General features: G+C 43.4%; 2 protein-coding genes across 2 annotated transcripts in view; both read left to right on the forward strand.

The window, feature by feature from the left end:
- Nucleotides 1-3,140, forward strand: part of smurf1 (SMAD specific E3 ubiquitin protein ligase 1) — a 4,555-nt gene extending 1,415 nt beyond the window's left edge. The window contains 5 exon segments of the mRNA XM_035655490.1: nt 96-251; nt 408-528; nt 704-905; nt 1,293-1,368; nt 1,464-3,140. Coding sequence (XP_035511383.1) covers nt 96-251; nt 408-528; nt 704-905; nt 1,293-1,368; nt 1,464-1,563 — 655 coding nt within the window. The 3' untranslated portion in view covers nt 1,564-3,140.
- A 738-nt stretch (nt 3,141-3,878) lies between these two features.
- Nucleotides 3,879-21,975, forward strand: rnf216 (ring finger protein 216). The gene is made up of 17 exons (XM_035655379.1): nt 3,879-4,013; nt 4,812-4,943; nt 6,100-6,230; nt 6,415-7,716; nt 7,858-7,934; nt 8,397-8,505; nt 8,892-9,053; nt 9,167-9,278; nt 9,558-9,691; nt 10,427-10,477; nt 11,726-11,863; nt 12,318-12,466; nt 13,309-13,387; nt 18,009-18,106; nt 19,454-19,676; nt 20,548-20,617; nt 21,048-21,975. The coding sequence occupies exons 2-17, from the start codon at nt 4,877-4,879 to the stop codon at nt 21,437-21,439; spliced, it is 3,294 nt and encodes a 1,097-aa protein (XP_035511272.1). The 5' UTR covers nt 3,879-4,013; nt 4,812-4,876; the 3' UTR covers nt 21,440-21,975.
- The last annotated feature ends 1,602 nt before the right edge of the window (nt 21,976-23,577 follow it).

Genomic DNA, 23,577 nt, shown 5'->3' on the forward strand with positions numbered 1-23,577 from the left:
TTTTTTTTTTTTTTTATGTTTTGTCGTGAACTGTTTCTTAGTTCATGTCCTGCACTTGTCCCCTGTGGAGGTTTCTATTTCTGTGTTAACTTATTGTAATACTCTTTGTGCAGAGAGAACGACATCACTTCAGTCCTTGACCACACATTCTGTGTGGAGCACAATGCCTTTGGGAAGTTCTTACAACATGAACTCAAACCTAATGGCCGCAATATCCCCGTCACAGAGGACAACAAAAAAGAATATGTGAGGTAAGAACAGTGAAACACTGTTTGTGTTATATAGACTGTGCCCTTGATACAGAGTGTAAAGAATATACCATCTTGTCTTCAGAGAGTTTTTGTGTACAATACTTTGCCACTTTATTGCGGTATATTTATTTGGCCTGCCTCATTTGTCTTTTTCAGACTGTATGTGAACTGGAGGTTTATGCGTGGGATTGAAGCCCAGTTTCTGGCTCTTCAGAAGGGATTCAGTGAGCTCATCCCCCAACACCTCCTCAAGCCTTTCGACCATAAAGAACTAGAGGTACATGTGCTGTCTGTGAACAATACCCCTGTGATCAGGATGAAATCTGTGAATGTTCTAATAGTCGTTTTAGTCAAATTATTCTAGTTTTGGACACACAAAGAGGAGGACAAAAAGTTCTTCTTCAGGGGCCGTTGCTTCATTTTAATCCTCTCCCTCTTCACCCTCCACCCAGTTGATCATCGGTGGACTTGGGAAGATAGATCTTGCAGACTGGAAGACTAACACCCGTCTGAAGCACTGCACAAGTGAAAGCAACGTGGTGCGGTGGTTCTGGCAGGCGGTGGAGGCCTTCAGTGAGGAGAGGAGAGGACGCCTCCTGCAGTTCGTCACGGGCTCCACCAGAGTCCCCTTACAGGGGTTCAAAGCGCTGCAGGGTGGGTCATGGACTGGCTCAGAGGCCACACACACTTACTGTTACACACACCAGTTATGTTCATTTGATGCTAACATTTGGTCCGTCTTCCTAACTAAAGAAAGTTACAGCAAAGGCCTTGAGGAAATATACAGGAAACAATCCCTGTTTACTATGTTTAAGTTTAATTATGATACACTTTTGAGGACATTTTACTCTTATATATACATTTTAATGTGTGTGTGTATACGGGGCATGGAGTTACCTACAGACCTGATTAATCTTACAGCTATACAAAGATTAATTTGGCAAACTATTTTTATCTTTGAGACTGTACCATTTGAATTTGAGTTCTCTGTGTACCAGAGTAGAGCAGTGATAACTAGAATATGTGTGTAAGGTTCTACAGGTTCTGCAGGACCAAGGCTCTTCACCATCCATTTGATAGACGCCAACACAGACAACCTGCCCAAAGCTCACACGTGGTAAGGAAACCTAGAAGAAGACGCAGGCTTCTCTTTTTTTAATATTTGCCAAAGTGTCAGGTTTGATGCCACTAATTATCCTTTTCTGTCTCCAGTTTTAACCGGATAGACATCCCTCCCTACGAGTCTTACGAGAAACTTTACGAGAAACTGCTGACGGCTGTGGAGGAGACCTGCGGCTTTGCTGTGGAGTGACGACTCCACAACCAAACCAACATACATACAGTCACACTTGCGCTTGCACTTGCACACAACCTATTTGACATTTTACATATTTACACACACATCAACAGAATATCAAGTACGCGCAGAGTATACGGAGCGGCCAAGCATCACAAGGACACATGCGGTCTCTTGCCACCTTCTTCACCACCGAACTGTTGGGGGGTTAAAGGAGGAAGCACAGCAGGAGGGGAAAAAAACAGAAAAACAAACAAAAAAATAAAATAAAGTATTTTAAAATTTTTTCAGATGTTTTGAAGAAGCATTTTTATCCTTCAGTTTTAACAAGCTATGATGTCATTCTTCAGAATGCCTACGGCCACAGCGAATTTGACTCCCAACACACTCGGGTCTCCGGACAGAATCAGCCAATCACATGCGAGCCTGCGAACAGAGACTTTGAAAATCAGACGTGTGAAGAACGAGGCGGAGGCTGATTTGTCTTTCTGTCTGACGAGCTGATTGATTGACTAGTATTCATGCTTCATGTTTAACCACTGTCGTGTATCAGAATGTGTGCATGTAGGTGTGTTTGTGTGAGTGCATGTGAGACGGCGATAGAGTGAGACTGTATTTTTGTGTGTCTGCGTGCGTGTGTGTCTGTGTCAGGCATGGCACCCGGTTACGCTGTAAAAATGATCAAAATGAGCCTGCTCCTCTGTTTTGACTTTTTGTCTCTTCCGTTTGTATCTGCGACCACTCTGATCCACTCTGATATTTTATTATTTATTACTAAGTGATTACTGACCAAGCTGCTATATGCTCTACAAAGAGCCCACACTAATCTCTTCACCACCCCCTCTACCAGAGTTGAAGGGTCAATTCACTTGCAATTCAAGTAATCCACAAAGTGGGTTTTATTGAATTTTGTTACATTTTTTTAACATTCATATTATTGCGGAGAAATATGTTTTTGTCAGTGTATGGAAACTGTTAATGTTTTGGTGTTTTAAATACCATGTTACATTTATTTGATGTGAAAGGGATCGATCTTCCCAGCCCTAATTTTAAAATCTTAACTCTACTGACGGTATGGAGAGGTCCAAAGGGCATGACCTGGATATTTAACAAAATGAGCCACGGGGACTGAAAGATGGAGTCAGTTTCAGGAATTATTGGGTTGTATGTGACATGTATAATAAAATCTCATAAGCCTTTCATACATGTTTCATCATCCATTTCACCATCTTCTTTTTTTTTTTTATTTGTGGCCCTGGTGTTTCTCTGCCAATCTCTTTTTCTCCATAGCCTGAATGTTAGAAAAAGTAGTCATCGTCCTCAAGACCACCATGAATGAACAATGTCATTAATCCTCCATAGAAGTGAATGAAATCAAAAACCTAAATGTTGAGTGAGTAAAGTGGAAAAACTTGGGATCTGTTGTAGATTGAATATTAAAGACTGTTAAGCAGTACTATTTCAATCTGCATTTTCTAGATTCTAAGTTCACTGTGTAATGGATGCAAGAGTATTGTAACTTACTATGTACTAAACATTTATGAAAAAATACAATGTAAATAAGATTATATTAAAAGAAATTAAATTGAAAATACATTCCTTGTGTTGTGTGTGCATTATTCTCTCTTTGTTTATATGAATACACATCAGTTAAACTAATACACACTATGTAAATATCTCTAATAAGAATGTATATAATGTCAATCTAATACTGTAAATAACTTAATTGCCGTTTATATCTTAGTGTATTCACCTCACTCTGTTCATTCTGTTAATACTGTTCATAATGTAAATATCCTGCCAGTATATTCATATATATATCTATAATGTTATTATACATATTTTTGTACATATGCACATTACTCTGCACTTTACTGTTTGCACTTCTGGTTAGATACAAACTGCATTTCGTTGCCATGTACCTGTACTTGTGCAATGACAATAAAGTTAGATTAGATTCAATCTAATCTAATTAGGTACCTTTTGATGGGTTTAAATAAAAAATATAATGTAGGACTCTCCCATTTGGAAATACAGATTGTCATTGATGTTTTCTCCCTTTATTATTTTAATATTGTATTATTACACCCTTCAGTTACACCATAATTATATTGTTAGTGTTTGACTTTAATGTCCTTCCTCTTCAGCAGCTCGATAATGATGCTGTTGAGCTCGGAGGGAGGACTGTCCGCAGCTATAAACTCCTGCTGCTCTTGTGGCTTGTGTACATATAAATAGCATCTATCCGCTGTCCAGGGACTGGGTGTATTCGTGCCTTGAGCGGGACTACAATGTCTGCAACCCTCTGTGACTACATTTCCCAGAGGGCCACCGCCCGCACGTAGCGGAAGGCATTGTACGCGTGACGTTGCTCCTGCTCTTGTTTTGGCAGTTTGTTTCGATATTCACGGATTGTCAGTCCACCAAGAAGACCTTTCACACTGCTCGTCCCACACGAAGCTGCGGTATTGTTCTTATCTGCACATGTCTTTTTCACACCGAGACCTTAGACTGCACTCCATTGTTACCCAGCAGTGTTATGGCTAGAAATCCCGACAGGAGTGAGCTAACTACTTAACCCACCAGCTAGCTAGCCAGCCAAGCTAATTAACATTAGCTTAGCTGGGAGCAGTGGGTTTGTTCTCTGCGCGGAAATGATCGATTGCTGTCCTGACATGTTTGTTTTTAGCTGCAGCATCTTCAGCCTTAAGATAATAACACAGCGTTGAGCCTTGTGTCAGGGCGATGAACGCAACGCCAGTCCATGTAGGCAGCATTGAACAGTGGCAGCCTCTCGCTGTGTTAGCGTCTGGCTGTGCAACAACATGTAAGATTTACATTGATTTCACGCCAACTTTGATCAGATCTAGAGCAGCTAGGGTTGGGTTGGACAGGGAAGAGGACGGACTGGATGTTTCAGCATGTTCTTGTGGGATCAAGTTGGCTCAACACATCAACTCTCAGTTTGCTAGCTAATGTTAAAGCCTGCTCCTCATGCTTTTAGTCCTCTGCATCACGAGCTTCCTCTTTGTTAAGTTCTCCTTTGCTAACATCGGATAGTAGAATATAATGTTTTTATTAACCATGTGTCATAAGATTGTTTATGGTGCCAGGGTGGAGTCCAACCCTTTTCAATTTGTAACAAGTTAGAATTTTGACATTTTGAAGTGAACACGTAATCTGTAAATTGTTAAGTTCCGAGGATACCAGCTTTAACTGTGGTTGTGGTGTTGTGTGGTGGTGTGTGTGTGTGTGTGGAGTAGATGGTATTGATTGAGCAGTGACTCTGTCTGGGCTGATTCAGGGAGCTGGCAAGTGTAGTTTCACAATGGCAGATGGAGGCAGCGATGACGATGTCATTCACCTGGCAAGCTTCAACGTCCACCGCAGCCAAGGTCAGACACACCTTTTGTATCCTCGCTCACACACACACACACACACACACACACGTGCAACCGTCGGTGTGCATCTGTCACACACAAGATCAGAGGGTCTATACATCCTGGTATTACAACATTTCCAGTTTATACCAGTACTGCACGACATAGTTTCAAGGTTGTGGTTCCTAATGGTAAGCAACATTACTGTGTGTGATCTTTATATCTGTGATGTTTAATAACACAGATATAAAGATAAATGTGTCACATTTATTTAAATGTTAAATAATGGAATGCTATCCAAAGTGAAAATGAAAACACTTGGTGAGAAAGAAGAAACTCTACTGTAAAGACTTTTTCTTTTACTACAAATGTGAGTTTTGTAGCTGACCTGTGTCATACTGTGTATACTTTCAGTTCCTGAGTCTGATCGGCTATGATCTCATTGCTCATCATGTATCATATCGTTGTGTATGTCAGACGATTAATAATAAGAAATTTAAGTGCAGGAATGCTAATTTTATGTTTTGAATTGTAAAAAAACAACTTTAAGGGAACCTTATCGAAATGTGGTTACGTGTTTATGTCTGTGTCATTATAGGAGTTGTTAAAGTCGCAAATATCAATATCGGACTTACAAATCCTGTATTAGTTGGGCTATAAAACATACATTGTACATTGTACCTTGAAAATAAGGAACCAGAATATTTCTGAGTGCTGGATGGCTCCACTAACCAATTACATAACAAATTCAGTCTTTGGTATACCTTTACACACTATTTTACTATTTTACCACCGTTATTGCTATCTGTTTTACTAAGTGAACAAACAAGTTCAGACGTAAAGACTACATTCTATACTTTAGCATTTTATATGGGGCCTGTAGTCTCCTTTACTCTTGCCCTTGACACTGGCCACAGAACTGGAGCTGTTGTCTGTCCACTGCTCATAAACAAGTTTGGATGGGTCAAATGCAGAGGACACATTTCCCCACAGGGATTAATGTACTATAACAAAGATAAACATAAACGGTATAAACAAGAATGTTTCTGGCCAACATAATCAGTTCATCATAAAAACTCAATACTGGCTCAAGCTTTTTTTTTTTTACTTTCCATAAATATCCACACATCATACATATTCCTAGTATTGATATTACACTGTGTCTGCATAGGCTCCCGCACGCGTAAGAGGGAGCTCATCACCATTTCTGATGACTCTGATGAGGAGCCTGTGACTCTGGTACCTGGCAGCCCTGTTTTAGTCCCAGACGACGCAGATGATGACGACATCAGCATACTGGAGGTGACTGATGAACTCTGTTCTTAAATCGATTTCTATATCATTTTCTGTAGTTATCTGGACCTTTCCTGTTACTTTGTACACAAAAGCTAAAAGTTTTAGTGTGTAAACGTGTTTCGTTTGTTCTACTATGATCAGAAGTTGCAGTAGTTACAACACAATTAACAATTTTTTTTTTTTTCTGCAGCCACTGACTCCAGCACGCAGACATGTGATTCGCCCAGCAGCTAAATGGAGCGGGGCCTCGCACAACCCAATTCAAGTTGTGGATCATAGTAGCGCAACTTCTGGGGTTCCCACAGGGGACCCTGGTTCAGCCCCCTCTACCTCTAGAGATGCCAAGGCCAACTCCTCCGCAGTAAGGCCAGCCATACGAACACCAGTGCAGTATAGCAGTCCCGGACACACACAGCCACACCCTGGCTCTTCATCACACACACTGTCTCAGCCAAAAGTTACCACAAACTCACAGCAACAGGACGGTACGTCAGCACATATAAAAGTGGAGCTCCATGCAGTTTCTTCTTCCCAAACCCCATCTACCTCCACAAATGCCAAGGCTAGCGCCACTACATCCAGAGCACCTTTACAAGTACTTTTTCAGCCTCAGCCCAGCACATCTGGACTCGTACAGCCACACGCTGGCTCTTCAGCACATGTAATGGTGGATCCCCAGCCGAGAACCTCTACCAGTGCCACACACTATTCTTGCGCGGTTGCAAGTTCTTCTACAAAGACTCAAGAAAAGGCTAGTACAAGTACTCATTCGCAAGACAATCCTCAGGCCAGTACGTCAACCGCACACTCTCACACACAGACGCAGTCTCAGCCCGATACATCCACGCAGCCCCAGTCCACGACCACCCTACAGCCCCACCTCATCCAGGTAAAGGAGGTGAAACTAGTTGTTCTTCCCCAGCAGCCGAGCATCCAAGCCTCTGCTCTAATAACTCAACCCCAGCTACAGCTCAGGCCCCTGCTGCAGCCTGCCTTGCTCAATCGCATGCAGGGCAATCTCATTCAGATTGAACCACAGCCCCTCGCCCAGGCCCCGGCCCAGCCCCAGGTCCAGGCCCCTCAGCCCCCTCAGGTGATACCGGTGATCCCCCCTGCGGTGCTAATAGCTGCAGCCCCAGAGAGACTAGGACCTCCAGAGGCAGGTCACCGGATCATCCTGGGGAGCCAGGCGCCCGGGGAGGCTGTCCCCAATCCTCTGCCACAGGCCGGCGCCTCCAGGGTGCCTAATGTAAACGCTAACCATCACGCTCCTCCAGCCCCCACAGCGTCAGTCCCCCACCACGGAGGAGAGGCTCGTCTCATTCTGCCTCCAGCTCCAAACGCAGAAAGGGTTAACCAAGCCCCCGGTGTGGTCACCGTTCCTCCTGCACCTGAGGACATTCCCCAGATAGAGGACGCAAGGCCGGGTCCCTCAGCACCCCGAGAGAGAGTGGAGCAGCAGCCCCTCATTAGAACCCTTATCGCTGGTGTTGTGAGTATCACGTAAACGGTTCATGCATTGGAACTGTCTCTATTATCAGTCGAACAGTATGATTTTAATTATGGGGTAACTTCTCACCTCCTCTGTCCCAACTGTATCTCACCTGTTCAACTCTTTGTGTGTCCTCTACAGTTGGATCTATTCCCAGATATCCAAGAAGCCTATGTAGCAGAACTGATCCAAAAAAATAATGTGAAAGACTTGAATGTGTAAGAAGATTCAACCTTTTTTTTTCTCCACTACTTCATACTGAGCTATGATGAGTGATTCAGCTTCTGGGGAATTTAAATGAGTAACTGTGGATTAATTGAGCCTTTTATCTAGTCCAGTCTAGTCTTTTCATTTCAGTGCCCATGTTAACAGGTTGGAAATTCAGTGGGTTTTTTTCAGTTCTCAGCAAAAATAGACAAAAGTAGTGAAAATGATCTGTTGATAGTCATATTGTCATTTGTTAACAATACTGTTATTTAAGTGTATTTATCAAAGCCATAATCAATGTAGAATGCAGAAAAATGTGTTCGGTGTAAACTCCATTGCCACATATACAACAGGGCGCAGTACCAAATTTGTACATTTGACTTTTCTCTCTTTTGGCTGACAGCTATAATTGTAACAGCGTGTTTGTCCATGCAAGCTTGTTTACCTGCAGCTCCCCTCTGCTGTGTTTCCAGTATCTGTAACCTGCTGTTGGAGAACCCCGATTATCCAAGGAGGGAGACTGCAGCAGCCACAGCAGCTCCAACCAGCATCCTACTGGAGTCTGGAGACACCCAGACAGAGGTAGGGCTGTCTGTGAACATCTACACTGGGATTGTTTCACATGGAAAGGAGACTTTATCTGTATTGTTCTTTCCCCAAGCAGACATTACTATACACTCACATATGAAAGCATTGGACAGGGAAGAACAATCTTACTTCAGGCTGTCTGACTAGCTCACACAAATAAGCAGACAGCAGCACTGCTCTAACAGACCTTCAGTCTCTTCTGCCTTGAAACCTGATTATTCAGCTGTTCCCTCTTCCTCCCTACAGTCAGAAAAAAAGCCTCATGTGGCAAAATTACAGTCAGACAATATTTATTTTGATGACGGCTCCAAACACGTCTTTGGATCAGATATCTCACGGTCAGGGTGCTGTGTTTATGCCTCTGTTCTGGGTCTTTTCAGGTGACTGAGGACCTGTTTGACTATGCCAAACTGGGCACAGTGGGACCGGAGGCTGTGATGCAGGCTGCCGACTTGCTCATGGCGGATTTCAGGATGCTCAGTTGTCAGGACATCAAATGGGCCCTCAATGCTCTGAAGGGACACTATGCAATCACACGCAAGGTACCCGTGGTCTCGTAGTACGCCTTCCACCTTAGGAACGGAATCACAACCCTCCCCTTTCTCTACCTTCTTTCTTTCTTTTACAAATGTCTCTCTAACTCCGGCTCTTGCAGGCCTTATGCGAAGCTCTGAAGAAGTGGCAAGATTCAGGCGACCCCTCAGGAAAGAGACGACGGAGCAGAGCCTCCTCTGAGCGCTGCTACATTGATTTCCATTTTGAGCATGGTAAAGAAACCTTTGCACTTGTCTCTGTCACACCACATCTATGCACCCACCTGCATGTACATACAGTACCTGCAGTGTATGTAGTGGTTTTCTGTTTATTGATAATGCCTTGCTGCTATTCTTTAATTTGCAAAACCTAAAAAGACTACACATCTGCAGGTGCTTCACGGGAGGACATTTTGATTTTGTTTCTTTTCAGTCAGCGTTATAGAAATACTGTTTCAGTTCATAACCGGTGCTGCAGGCTGTCTCACTCATTAGGTTTCCTCTTTCCACCAGGATCAGTGAAGTTTGACAAGAGGATGTATTTCTTGGAGAATGACCGTCGTTACTGCAGAACATACAACAATCTGGAGGCTTCTCTGCAAAAGGAGCTTACATTTTATCAGCAGAAGGCCAAGGAATGGGCAGAGGTACACACACACACACACACAGACAGATACAGGTGTGACACTTATTTTTGATGTTTCATGATGTTTCTGTCATCCAATATCAAGACTTTTACCAACTTCCCTCTTTCTTTATTATAATGTACAGGTATAGTAAATTCTGTTTTAGGCTCCTGAGCAGTGAGTTTAGGGTATTTTACTGTCAGTATAAGTTTTATAGTTTCTATCAGCATAATATTAGTATGCCCTGTGTAAAGGCTTTACAAATAAAGGCAAATGTACTTATTTTTTTCAACTTGACTATAAATTATTTTTAATCGTGACTTAAATAATAAAAAATCATGTATACAGAAAGCAGTTGTAGTTTAGTGCTGCTCAATTAGCATCTGCTCCATTTCTGGAGAATATAACGGTATGATTTTTAATACCAGCTGCTAAAAGCATAAAATAACAAAAATCCTGTGAGTTCACAAATGATTTGTGAAAATGTTAACACATAACTGTGCAAGTGTCAAAGATTAAATAACATTGAACTTCTATAACACATTATTCTTACTTAAATTACATGTTGTAATGTTGTTGTTTTTGTGGCGCATGTAAAGTACCAGTGAGATATTCCGATTCACTTACACTTTAGTTGTCACAGGTGGTAATCCATCAGTCAAACACCCACACACAGTGTCACAGTCACACCAGTGGGGACAGTACAGTTTGTTTACCATTTAGCCTGTGCTAATGAATTTCTCCTTCTCTCTCCAGCATGAGGACTTCCTCTTGGCTCTGCAGGTCAATGAGGATGAATACAAGAAGGTAGGAACCACACACACCTCAACCACACCGATGTAACCTTCACAATGACTCACACTGTATGTGGTCATCTCAAAGGGGCAGTTGACTAAGCCTAGTCTAGGTATATCAAATATTTCCAGTATATGATATTGTGGTATAAAATGACACGATACAGCAGGTATTACATGGTAGATTTAACATTTACTGAAAACATGATTGACATCTTGATGACTAGATAAAAAGTCTTCACATTGTTTTTACCAAAGAGTACACATTCATAGGCTTGTCCAAGATAGTACTGGTCAGTCACATGGTTGCTGCTGTATGTGTGTTTTAAGATAGCTACATTCCCATTAATTACCTAGACTATGACAGGCCACTACGGTCTAATTTTCCCCGCCATAGTTTAATAACGAAAATATATTTTTACACTTCTCTCTAACATTGTGTTTTGCGCCATTGCTTCAGAAAACTATCTCCACAACAAGTACAAGTATCTGCGATTAACAAGTGGAAATCTGTCCTCGCTCTGCCCCTCCTGTGCAGTGTAGTGACAATCACGCTGCTCTGCAGAGAAACACACACCGAGAGAGACGCTCTCTGGCGCAGATACGCTGTTTATTTTACCAGTGCGGACCAGGCCAAGCAAGAGTGAACAGCAGTAAACACATCAGCTGGTGCCAATGTCATTCGGTACTATGTTGTTTGCAGTCGCTTTGATAAGCACCGTCATTATCAACCAGCCTCCTCCGCGCGCGGCTCACCTGCTGATGTTAAAACTGAATCGCAAGTGAAAAAAAAACCCATACGTGAGTCGTGCTTTTTGGGCGACTCTGTAAAACTTACTGCTGAAGAAAATGAACAGAGACTCAGACAGAGAGAAACAGAGAGGCTGGGCGAGGCAAGTCTTTGTGTGTGTGAGAGACACAGACCAGAGTAGGTGTGTGTGTGGCTTTTGTGAAAAAGTGTAACGTTACAGAAGAGCTAGGTAATTAAAGCAGTTAGAGAGTTAAGTGAAATGAGTCTCCTTCCCCACCACACCTAAACTGCCATCCTGTGGGAATCACTGGCTGCGTTATTATTCTGAGTACACCAAGAGTAATGTTGGGACCCGGATTAAAATAGATCCAGTCTTTACCTCAAAGTCAAACTGAATGTAAAGTTTTCTAAGTCCTTCACAAGCATTTTACTTGTAGAATACGTTGTAGATTAGTTGCTTGAAAAGCTCAGAGTTACATAAATCGTGTCTATGTGTGGTTCTTTCTTCAGGACGGCCAGCTGATTGAGTGTGGCTGCTGCTACGGGGAGTTTGCGTTCGAGAAGATGACGCAGTGTTCAGATGGCCACCTGTTCTGTAAAGAGTGCCTGGTCAAATACGCTCAGGAGGCAGTATTTGGCTCTGGAAAGGTATGGACACACACACACACACTCATACTGTTTTCCTCACAATAGGACATAACTGCAAATGTTGCCAGGCAACTATAAATTACTTTGTATTAAAATCTGTCTGATCTGGAGAATTCTTCAAATAAATGTGATTACTGTAGTTACATGTAATACACAGAGTTTTTTCCATTCGCTGTATAATCTAATGCAATCCAATAAAACAGCTCCGTAATAAATCCTCTCCTCGGTGCTGGTTCATCTTTATGAGGAAGTACTTTGTTACATTGTTGTATTAGATTGCGTGATAATAAAAGGTGTTTGTAAATTGTTTATTTCCCTCCATTTACATACAATAATCTGATAAAACTAAGTATCTGCGTACTGAGTGAGCCGCAGGTGCTTGTGAACGTACCTGTGTGTTTGTGACTACTTGTGTGTTAACCTGTGTTTGTGTGTGTGTGTGTTCACTTTGCAGTCGGAGCTGAGCTGCATGGAGGGGGGCTGCCCGTGCTCCTACCCAGTGTGTGAGCTGGAGAAGGTCCTACCAGAGAACATACTGTGTAAATATTATGAGAGACAGGCGGAGGAGGCAGTCGCTGCCACCTGTGCTGACGAACTTGTGCGGTAAGTGTGTGTGTGTCTGTGTGCTCTTTACATTATTGATTGCTGCAAACATGTTTTGTTTCATAATGTTTACATTCTTTATAGAGCCAAAGATAAACCTGTTAACGTGACCTAGCAACAATTTTGATGATGAATTAAAGGTCCAGTGTGTAACATTTAAGAGGCTCTGTTGGATCTTTGGTTACCATAGAATGAGCCCATTTGTATCCACAGACCACTGCCGGTACCTTTCAATGTAGTCCGCCATGTTTCTACAGTAGCCCAGAAGGGACAAACCAAACACTGGCTCTAGATAGGGGCGTTCCCGTTTTTTGTAGTGGCTGCACCGTCTCCTTTGCACTTGGAAGGAGAGGGTGAAGCGAGGTAGATGCCACTAAATCCTGCACACTGGACCTTTAATCCAAAATGCCAAATGTTCAGCTTCTCAGTTGTGAAGAAAGTGCGACGGACATTTTTCAGTATTTTCCAATGTTATAAACTAAACCAACAGCCTTCAGCCTAGACACTAAGTGTCACTCATACTTTAAACCAGTATGTTAATTATTAAATGTTTCAGTACGGTAATATTCTAATCAAACTTCGTTTTTAAGTGTTTGACAAATGCAACTGTCAATCTCAGGCTTTTAATGCACTTTGAACTTGCAATCTAGTCAGCATTGATGGATTTAAATTCATGGTTTAAAAGGAATCTGTACACTCATAAGGGGACTGAAATAATGTTTCTTTGTATCTTCACAGTGGGATTCTTTTGTCTGGGTTTTCTGTGTCTCATATACGGGCGTATCATACATCTCCGCTCACCGTCACTCCCTAACCCTCCTCCATCTCTGGCCTTTTTTCAGGTGTCCATTTTGCAACTTCCCAGCCTTGCTGGACAAAGACATGTCTCTGTTTAGCTGTCCCAACCCTCGGTGCCGCAAGGTCAGTCCTACACTGTATTTATTTAGTTCACTGAACACTTTCATGTTTTGGATAAGCCAGGCTGTTTTATTGCTACTTTCTTTCCCGTACAGACTATTAAAAGTAAAGGAATATTTTCACAGTTCAGTGTAGGTAAACTTTGGCTCCTGCACACTACATGCATCTATGGGTGTAATCACTTGTATCAGATCATACTGTACAAAAAGAGGGATTTGACTTCAAGAGGAGACATCATGTATAATTTAGTCCATGGTGACAGTAAAAACTTAAAGCTCTGCATGCAGTGTCCACTTCAGCATAAATCATGTCAGTGCAACCTGGACATGAGACAGAGGTCAAAATCAGTGAGAGAGGAAAGATTGATGAACAGTTTTATGGACGTGATGAAACGGTTCCATCTGGTGAGGTCACCACCTCTGTCTGCCTCTCTGTTTATCTCCGGGCCTCCTCCCTCTGTCTCAGGAATGCAGGGGGGAGGCTTTGCTTTGTGTCTGCCAAGGCTGTCACATGGATTCATGTCTAAAAATCTCCATTATTTGGCTGAAACATACACACATTCATACACACACACATACTTACAATCATATTCTCGCTCTCACCACAAAAACCCTGCCTTCTTTCTCATGATGTGTTTTTGTCTCTGTTTGTTACTGTTCTTGTGTCTCACACTCACTCCTGCCACACCACCACAATCTCTTTGTAACTCAACACACACACACACACACACGCTTTCATGGAATAGGCGGTACAGAGATAGACGAGTTTGTGTCAACACACCCGATATAATAAATGTGTGTATTCATCTTATGACACCATGACATCAAGTCTGCCAGTAACTGACCTAATAATCTTGTATTTGTTAAATGGATAATTGTCTTTGATTCAAAGCATGTATTAAGCCCATATTTGTGTAAGCTGAAATGATTAGTCACTCAATTTGCTGTCGATTGACAGGGAATTAATCATCATTATCAAGCAGAAATTACTTTTTTTTTTTCTGGTTTCAGCTTGTCAAAGATATTGTCGGACAAAAAAAACGTTTTTAGTTGCATTACAACCCTATTACATACTCTCCAACACCACTTTCAGTAATGGGACTGTAATACATCTGACTTTAAATGGCACTCACAGCAGGACAGACACTGAGAAACACTCAGCAGGCTGGGTAGTGCATTACTGCATAGTTGTTATATTATAGGGTGTTTCCACCACAGGAACTTTTCCAGAGGACCAAGAACCTTTTTGAGGAACTAAACGTGGTCGATCGGAGGAACCGGGGATTAGATTTTGTTCCTGTACGATAGTTCCAAGTGTCAAAAAAGTCCACGCTCAAAGGGGGGCGGTTCTCTCTGATAGTTCAGGAACTACAAGGGCAGTGTTTGCAGGTCTGACCCTTAATTACTGGTCAAACACAGACCCCTTGGAAAGTACAACTTGAGCACCGCTTCATTCACAAAATAAGGAAGTATTGGGTGCCACTCGTATCGATATTAGGACGAGGGGCAGCTCCTACTTCTGCCCCAACTGAAAAAGGCTCAAATACCCTGTTAGTATTTTGTGATACAGAATCCTTCCATAGCACACAGAACCTTTTGTCTCTGGTCAGATTATAAAGGATAATTTTACATCATAGTTCCTCCGTCTAAACCATAGTCTTCTATTTAAAAAAAAAAACAATTCTTTGCAGTGAGCGGGTGCAGCTGTCAGTCAGTTCCTGAAAAGCAACAGAGCTTTAATGTAATCACACAAACCTCTGAGCAGATATTTGCAGAAGTGCAGTTATGGATGTCCTTGCTTTCTCCTGCAATCCTGTCCATTAACCTGTAGGTGGAGCCAGAGGTTCACAGTAGCTGCCCTTCCATTGTGACTGCACAGCTGCACCCCATTACATGCTCATACACACCCAAAGACACCAAAAAGTTAGACATGCTCCAGATATCTTTTGGTCTGGTCCTTTTCTGCATGGTGTTCTGCAGACAACTACAGATTAAGGTCAACTACTAGAAACCAACCTGTTTACAGTATTTTACTCACTGGTTTTTAAATGGACACGTTTGACTTATGAAGGGAACAGCGCTCAAAAAGTGAAATTCTGCAGAAAGTTAACAGCAACTTGCTTCCTCTTAAATATGTATATGAATCAGGATGTGCGTGTGTGTGTAAGTGTGGCGGCTGTGGTGTGTGTTGTCTCTGTTTCCCCTCTCTGTGGTGGAAACCCCCTCGAAAACTAATGAGTAAAAATATAATTATTACACATGCTAGCTTCGCTGTGTTTTTTTTAAATACATTTTCTATCTTGCCCCCTGGTCGCCATCAGCATTAGCAGCATTGCAGACGGTCGTTGTACAGTCGGCCGCACAGCCTGCTCGGTCTGTGAGCAGGGAGGGGCTTCATTATGTAACTGACACACTTCCACAATCCCGCCTGCCTTCTCCCACGCCACCGCCTCATTGGTTGCCTGCACTTTCCACTCCCCTCATACTGGTTTCTCACTGGTTGGACACACTTGTTCCACCATTTCAAATGTGGTTCAGATCAAGTTTGACCCAGATTCCCCTCCCTCTCTTCTGCTCCCCTCCCCTGGCTCTGTCTGACCTACACACACATACACACACATACAGTATGCGGACACTAATGTATTCCACATGTGGTTATGAGGACATTTGGACAGGCTTGTTCCTGGCCTGTGCATGATTACTTCATAAAAGCAGGGGAATGTGAAATGTAGGCCACTGGAAGGCTGTCACTGTGCAGACAAGAGCTGGATTTTGTGAGAGTGTGTGTTGTGTTTTGTTGTGTTTTGTTGTGTTGTGTTGTGTTGCACCAGTTGGCATCTCAAACATTATCACACATGCTGCACACATCTCATCTTCTGCAATAGAAGCATCGGCTGTACACTGTCGTGCGATGTCATGCAGCTCTTCTCTTCCTACCTGCCCTTTGCTCTGCAGATTTGATTGCAGTAAAAAGCCACCTCCCCACAAAAAAAACACACACACTCGTGCACACACACAAACGCACATAGGCTTGATGCGGCCCCCCAATCAGAAGCTCTGCAAGCTGCTTGCACTGCCTTATAAGGGCTGCTGCAGCCTGCACCACGAGAGAAGAGATAGAAAAAGAGAGGGATAAAGAGGAGGAGAGGCAAGGTATGAATGAAGACAGAGGAAGGCGATGCTGGCCGGTGAGGGGATGGGGATGGAAGGGGAGGTAGGGGAGGGTAGGACCCGAGGGAAAGGAGTGCAGTGAATGGAGATGGAGGACAAGTTAGAACAGGATGGATGGGAGGAGTGAACGAGTGCATGTAGAGACTGAAATAGTGCATGTTCAGCTACTTCAAGTTGCTCACATTGCTGCCATTTGTACATCATAAAGTTGTGTGTGTGTGTGTGTGTGTGTGTGTGTGTGTCTTTGTCACAATACAACCACTCTCACCTAAATTAGTCACCCAGGGGCGGGGAAGACACGCCCAGTGCAAGGGTTGACTCCGACGTCACCGGCTGTATTTTTAGCCACACTATAAGAACTCAGGTGTGTTCCTGCTTTTCAACTGCCTGTCAAACAGGTCCCAGACACACACACACACACACACACAGACTCTGTCACCGCTCGCTCTCATGTCGTCCTACTTCCCGGTCTCAGGTTACCACTAGGGGGTGATCTTTCATCACTCTGCCTTCTGCCTGTCCTCCTCCCCTTCGCACTCTCTGCCTCCCTGTCTTTGTGTGATCTGGGTTTTTTCTTGACACTCAAGTCCAGTTCTGCACACACACACACACACACACACACACACACGCACACACTCCCATATAAATCAGAAACACCACAAAAATGTGAACACATTTGGTCTACTTTTCATCTGTTACGTGTTTGAAAAGGGCTCTTCCTTAGCTCGGAGCTACTAACTCGGCTCCACAATTTGACTTTGGATAGTTTTCAGTGTTTCCATCCAAACCGCTCCAAATGCCAACGAAAACTCTGGTGTCTCCAGCCCAGTTCCCCACCCTCTGGCTGACCTTGCACACACACAGCTGTCTCAGTGAATGCTGTGAGAGCCTGTGGTAGCTGAAACGCACAACAAAACTGCACACACACACACACACACACACACTAGCTAGGGGTTGCCTCCCTTTGCTAACCCTTAGCTAAGTGGTGTCACCATAAATATTTGAATCCGCTCATCTAATATTGAAGAGCGTGGCATTTGACAGCTGATGCAGCACAGTCTGACCCTCAACCTGGGAAGGAAACCCTGTATTTGTCACCGGCTACGTCCTGCGACCTCATACATACACACCCTTCAGTCAGTGTGTGTGTGCAAGTCCAAGTCCCTGCAGTGGAAGCAGCAGCAGCATATAGAGCAGACACTGTGGAGGACTGTCCTGCCTGAAGGATTCCTCTTATTCAGCAGGATCTGGAGTAATGGTAGAGGAGGAGCAGTGATGGATGTGGTGTGGAAACGTGGGATCCTCTCTTAGTACCTGATGACACATTAAGAAATTTAGAAGGGAATAAACGTTCAGTGAGATTATAATGCAACAATTCAACTTTTTCGCTTTGTCATTCTGTTCAATCACTCGTGACCTTTCGTCTCATTCCTTTCTTTTCTTTTTTTCTTCAGGAGAGCTGTAGAAAGTGCCATGTCCAGTGGAAGCAGCACGTTGGGAAGACGTGTGAGCAGGTCCTGGAGAGGGACGAGATCCGCATGAGGGTGCTCTTGTAAGTGGTCTCACAGAAGAAAACCAGACTCCTTTATCAACACAGCACCACAAAGGCATCTATGCTACTCATTTGCAGAGGACATATACAGACTTTTACCTCCTCGTGATGATGTGATGATAGGATTATATGAAGCATTGTGGTTTTGGGCCAGGAGTCTTAATAAACTCTAAAACATTACACATATGCTAAATATTAAAAATTGTGCTGCTAAGATCTATTTATTTTAGATGACACCACTTTTTCCCACCTTTTGAAACTCACACCAGGCCTTTCAGAATAAGATGCCATTTCCTTTCTCTGCTACCAATCAGTCCCTCTCTTAAGTGATTTTTCACTTGTTACCATATTGCTTTTGTTTTTTAGCATCTTCTACTGTTGGCTTGTTTTCTGATTTAAGACAGTTCCCATCAAAAACACGCTACAACCAGTTCCACAAGCAGGTTCCCAGAAGTCTCCTGTCATGGTCCGTACAGGACAGTATTAACGTTCATGTATTAATAGTTGACAGGAGAAAGAATTATTTTAAACATAGTAAAACTCAAACAGTACTCTTAGTGTTTTCTACCCATGAACATTTAGTCTCTGTGAGGGCATCTCTGTTTTCCCGCTGTCCCTCCTGCTCTTCATTCAGAGGGGATGCTGGGTAAACAGCTCAGTTTCCCGGACAACACTCAAGGAAGTGGAGAGGCCGGCTGCTTCCCGTCACCCAGCCGGCCCACAGGCAGTACTTCCTGTTTTGAGCCGTTCACAGATCTTCTTGCTTCCTGGTGCTGAAAGAGACAGGAAGTGGACTGGTAGAAAGATCAGTGGAGCAGGTCTGAGCAGCACTGACCTGATGATTTTAACAGGACAACTGAAAGAATCACAACAGCAACATTATCCCTGTCCTGATTTTGGGCTTTTGGGGCCTCAGTGGACTTTGTTACCTCTACGCTCATCTGCAAACTATTTTCAGAATGGAGCTATGATATTGAGAATTATCTTTTAATGTTTTATTATCTGTTTGTACTTGTTTTTAAAGCTCTCTGTGTTTTCTCCTTGATCAGATAAATCATGATCCTGATATAACATTATATGGTGCCCTTTATCATGTATTTTCCTGTTGTCAGCTGGTTGTAGGGTTAGCATCTCCCTTGTTTAAACATAAGATATGATAAGATATACTTTAATGTCCCCGTAGGACTCCATCCTGCAGTTCATAAAATCATTGATCCATCAACAGATACACATACAAACCTTCTGACTAACTGCATAACCCCCATGGCCAAACCGTCCTTGTGCTGAACCAAAGCTTTTGTCTCTCCCCGTCTTCACTGATGTCTGTCCCTGTTTCCTGTGCTGCAGTGAGGAGCGTATGACAGCAGCTCGGGTGAGGAAGTGTGTAAAGTGCGGGACGGGCCTGGTCAAGTCGGAGGGCTGCAACCGGATGTCATGCCGCTGCGGCAGCTTCATGTGCTACCTCTGCAGAGAGCCCATCACTGGCTACAACCACTTCTGCCAGCACGCCCGCTCTCCTGGCGCTCCCTGCCGCCACTGCCGCAAGTGCTCCCTCTGGACCGACCCCACGGTAATTTTTCAGACGTGTGTGACGTGTTCTTTGCCAATGAGCTTATTCTTTTTGAAGATAACTAACTTTGCAGATTCTTGCCTGGCACTATCTCCCCATTGCACTTTGACCCTGACCATCTGACTCCATGCTAGCCCACGGTGACCTGGCCACAGCATCACTGGCAACCAGAAGCAACAATTAGTCCCTGAGCAGTTAATGAGCTGGAGCTCCTCCAGCAGCTCTAGAGAGGCACCAGAGCTGGCCAAGAGCTAGTCTGGAAGGCATTGCCAAGAAATGGATAAATACTGGTAACCAGAGGGCCATTGGAGGGTTTGTGAAAGGGGACATTTCATCATGTTCTTTGACACGGCAGTCCCACCCACCACAGTAGCCCTGACCTCTCTGGAGACCCTTTTCTCCAGACTCAATAAACCTGCAGCTAAACCAGCAGTGTGTTGGCTAAAGCTTGAATTATTGTTGTGCATTACAAGGTCAAACCATATCTAAAGACCATACGTATGTTACCACCATAAGCTATACACTGACTGGACAGCTCAGGCTGCCTTATGTGTTCTCCTACAAGTGTCTGAAGCTAGACGTCCACTGCAGATTGTCTCAGCAACGCCTTACTCTGTCAACACCACAAGCTACAACTGCAGAAATGACCAGAGTTATCTGTCTGAAACTATCTCATAGTAGCATTATTGATAATAGTATTGTTAAAGATTCAAAGTGATAAAAAAAAAAGTATTGCTGTTGTGTTGTGTTGGATTGCAAGTTAATTATCTGCCACCTCGGTCTGATTTTACTTGGATAAAACAGTTAAACAGTCGTTGTCTTCAACTTATTGAACATACTAACAACAACTTCTGTGTGTGTGCTTCTGCAGCAAGACGACGAGCGAATCATTCAGGAGATCCAGAAGGAAGGAGAGGCAGAGCTGAATAAGAAGTCTGCAGGTGAGTCATTGTGTTCAGTTTCCACAGCACAACTGTTAAACTATTAATTATTGCTCAGTGTTTCTGTCCTGTAAATCACCAGTTTCATTTAGACCGATGTAGAATGTGAATTATGTCCTTCAGCAGGGAAACGTTGCACTGCAGCAACATTATTCTTCCTCTCTGCTGCTTCCTCTTTGTCTTTTTGACCATTATTTATTCAGACAAGTTGGCTGTTTACAGCATTAACCGGCAGCAGTTGTAGGGGTGTTTCCTGTGTTTGGTTTGTCTGAATGTGTTTGTGTAAAGTCTGTAAGGCAGGCGGGGGCGTACACGGGTTAGAATGAAACTTCTCGGGAAGTCTAACAACACGTCAACATGTTATTAAATCACACTGGAAGATCAGATAAAGCTGCTGCTTCATCGATAACTTCCCTTTTTTTCCTCGCAGATAATTCAGGGAAGAGGGTCGGCCCTCCTCCGGAGCCCATCACAGACACCAAGCGGCCACGTGTGGGTCCCCCCCTCGAAAACCCACCAAACCCGAACCCCCCGGTCCCTCCTCACCCACAGGCGGTACAAGCTCCCCTCTTCGTGCCTCCTCGTGCCCGCTACCCACCGGCTCCACCCCAGGGCAGGATGTACCAGATGATCATTCCCCGGCTGCCCCCGGCCCCCTACGTACCCCCTTTACAACACCTGCCCCCCTTGAACAATAACAACAACAACAACAACCACCCTCATCACCACAACCCTCCCGTCAACCCTCATCACCACAACATGGACGTCATGGACCTGCCGATGCACTACGGACCCCCGCACCGCTACTACAGACGTTTCTAACACACACACTCTGTGACGAGTGTGTCAGTCCTGGTGCAATCAGCTCATCCTCGGACATACACACACACACACACACACACACTCACTACAGTCATACTTTTCCTTTCAGTGCTGTTTTTGAGATCTGATTTTATTTTTCATCTCTTTCAGAGTGTATCACATTTTTCTATGTGTTCTCTTCATCCGTTTTCATAACTCATGTGTCTCGTGCAGGTTTCATTTTCAGATAATAAAACACACTGAAATGATTAGTACATCTGTAGAAAGACGCATCCGGACACTTTGCCTTCTCCCGCTGAACTTTGGACTTCAACAATGAAGCGGATCCCCATGTTACATGTTCCTTTTTTTCATGTTTTCCTGTTTGAATATTGGGGTTGAACTGATGAACAGTTTAGAATCTTGAGACAATTTATTTCCAGTTTATACAGATATTTTTGAGTACATAATTGAAAAAAAAAAGTTAGCATTCCCTTCTGTATCTTTTGTGTATTGTGTGAGGCCACACAGTTTTCTAATAAAGTTTTCTGTTGACATTTCTGCTTCATTTAGACTTTCCCTCTTTTAAGGGTTTTTTGTTTTTATAGAAAGGTCAAATTTCCCCCCAAAGAAATCTCTTCTTACTACCTTTCTGCACCGTCTGTCTCTCTCTCCCACTTTGTCAATCTCTCCCCCTCCTCCATCGTCTCATGCAGAAGGGAAAAAAAGGGGCTGACTCATGATAACTGAGCCCCTGGGCTACGCACCAATCACATGACAGAGCAGGCGCTTTCCACCAATCATGGCGTAGCGACAGCTGGGCTTTGTGATGTTACTGAAAGAGGGGACTTCTTTGTTCAGCCAAGTGTGCTGTGAGTATGACAAATCACTTTGCTACACACACACACTCACAGCCTCTTGTTTCTGCATGCAGACTACAAAAGTAGCACAGCGAACCCCCGTTTTAGCCCTGGGGTCCTAATGGTTTTAGTCATGGGTGGTATGAGACAGACTGTATGAGGGCCAGAATTAGACTTTAATCAGATTTAGCATCTTCTAACACCAGCCAAGCCATCATGAATGAAGTAATGTATGCTGTCTTTAACAAAGACACATAAGGACGTGTAGTCTATAAGAATATGAATAAGAGTTCCAGCAGCTTATTACTGTGTGCGTTTGGTATTTTGAGACAGCAGAAACAAAACACAGACTCAAATGTAATGTGTGATTTAATATTTGTTTATTATAACAAATCTTGGCATAGTGTTCACTGCATTAATGTAGCTTGACTGAAGCTTCATGACTGAAAGTTGATAGAAAAGTGGCCCTTGTTTCTTTCAGTAACACCAGAAGACATTGTTTTATAGGAGAAGGCAACCTAGACAACTGCCACAAAGTCAAAAAACAAACACCAGCATTACCCCTGAAGTAGTACTCCAGAGATTTACTGTCTCACATTCCTAAAGTTTGGGGACCGGTGGCAGCGAGGAAAAGATTAGAGTCTATGTGTGTAGCACCAAATGCTAACATCATGCTAATGTGCTCATGAGGACAACGCTAACATGATGAAACACAAACTGCAGCTGAGACTGATGGTGGAGGTATTTGGTGAAGTATTAGTCAGTGGATCACCGAAGTTCCTGTGATTCATCCTGAGGGGGGATGTGTGTGAATGTGTGTATCAAATTTCATGGGAATCCATCAAGCGGTTGTTGAAATGTATCAGCCTGGACCAAAGTGAAGGACTGACAATATGGAGCTAAAGGCTAAAAGTAACACTGAACAAAGGCTGAGATATCCTGACTTTATATGACATCACTGTGACATCAGACCACTGCAGGCTGCAGTAAGGAGTTCGGTCTAGACCTGCTCTATTTGAAAAGTTTCCTGAGATCATTTTTGTTATGAATTGGCGCTATATAAATAAAATTGAATTGAATTGCTGTTGACTTTACTGTAGTTCTCCTCATGTTGAATAAAGTGATCCTAATGTGTAATAACAGGGTCACAGTTTATTTGCGTGTGTGACTCCCATGACCGCTGTAAACACGATGGCTGCTCAGCTGAGTGTAATCACCCTCCATAAGCCCTGACCTCAACCTGCGACCCTTCACCGTGACTGTCACTGCTGCTCTGAGGACAGAGACTATGATGAGCCT

This window comes from Morone saxatilis, unplaced genomic scaffold (genome assembly GCF_004916995.1).
Source record: "Morone saxatilis isolate NCDOM2014 unplaced genomic scaffold, NCSU_SB_2.0 Contig14, whole genome shotgun sequence".
In the NCBI taxonomy this organism is placed as follows: Eukaryota; Metazoa; Chordata; class Actinopteri; family Moronidae; genus Morone; species Morone saxatilis.

Bases quoted from the DNA above. Each gene is read 5' to 3' on its own strand.
- rnf216 (XM_035655379.1), top strand. From the start codon at position 4,877: ATGGCAGATGGAGGCAGCGATGACGATGTCATTCACCTGGCAAGCTTC. The intron at 9,279-9,557 runs GTAAAGAAACCT...TCTTTCCACCAG, and splicing joins TGATTTCCATTTTGAGCATG to GATCAGTGAAGTTTGACAAG. The intron at 12,467-13,308 runs GTAAGTGTGTGT...GCCTTTTTTCAG, and splicing joins TGTGCTGACGAACTTGTGCG to GTGTCCATTTTGCAACTTCC.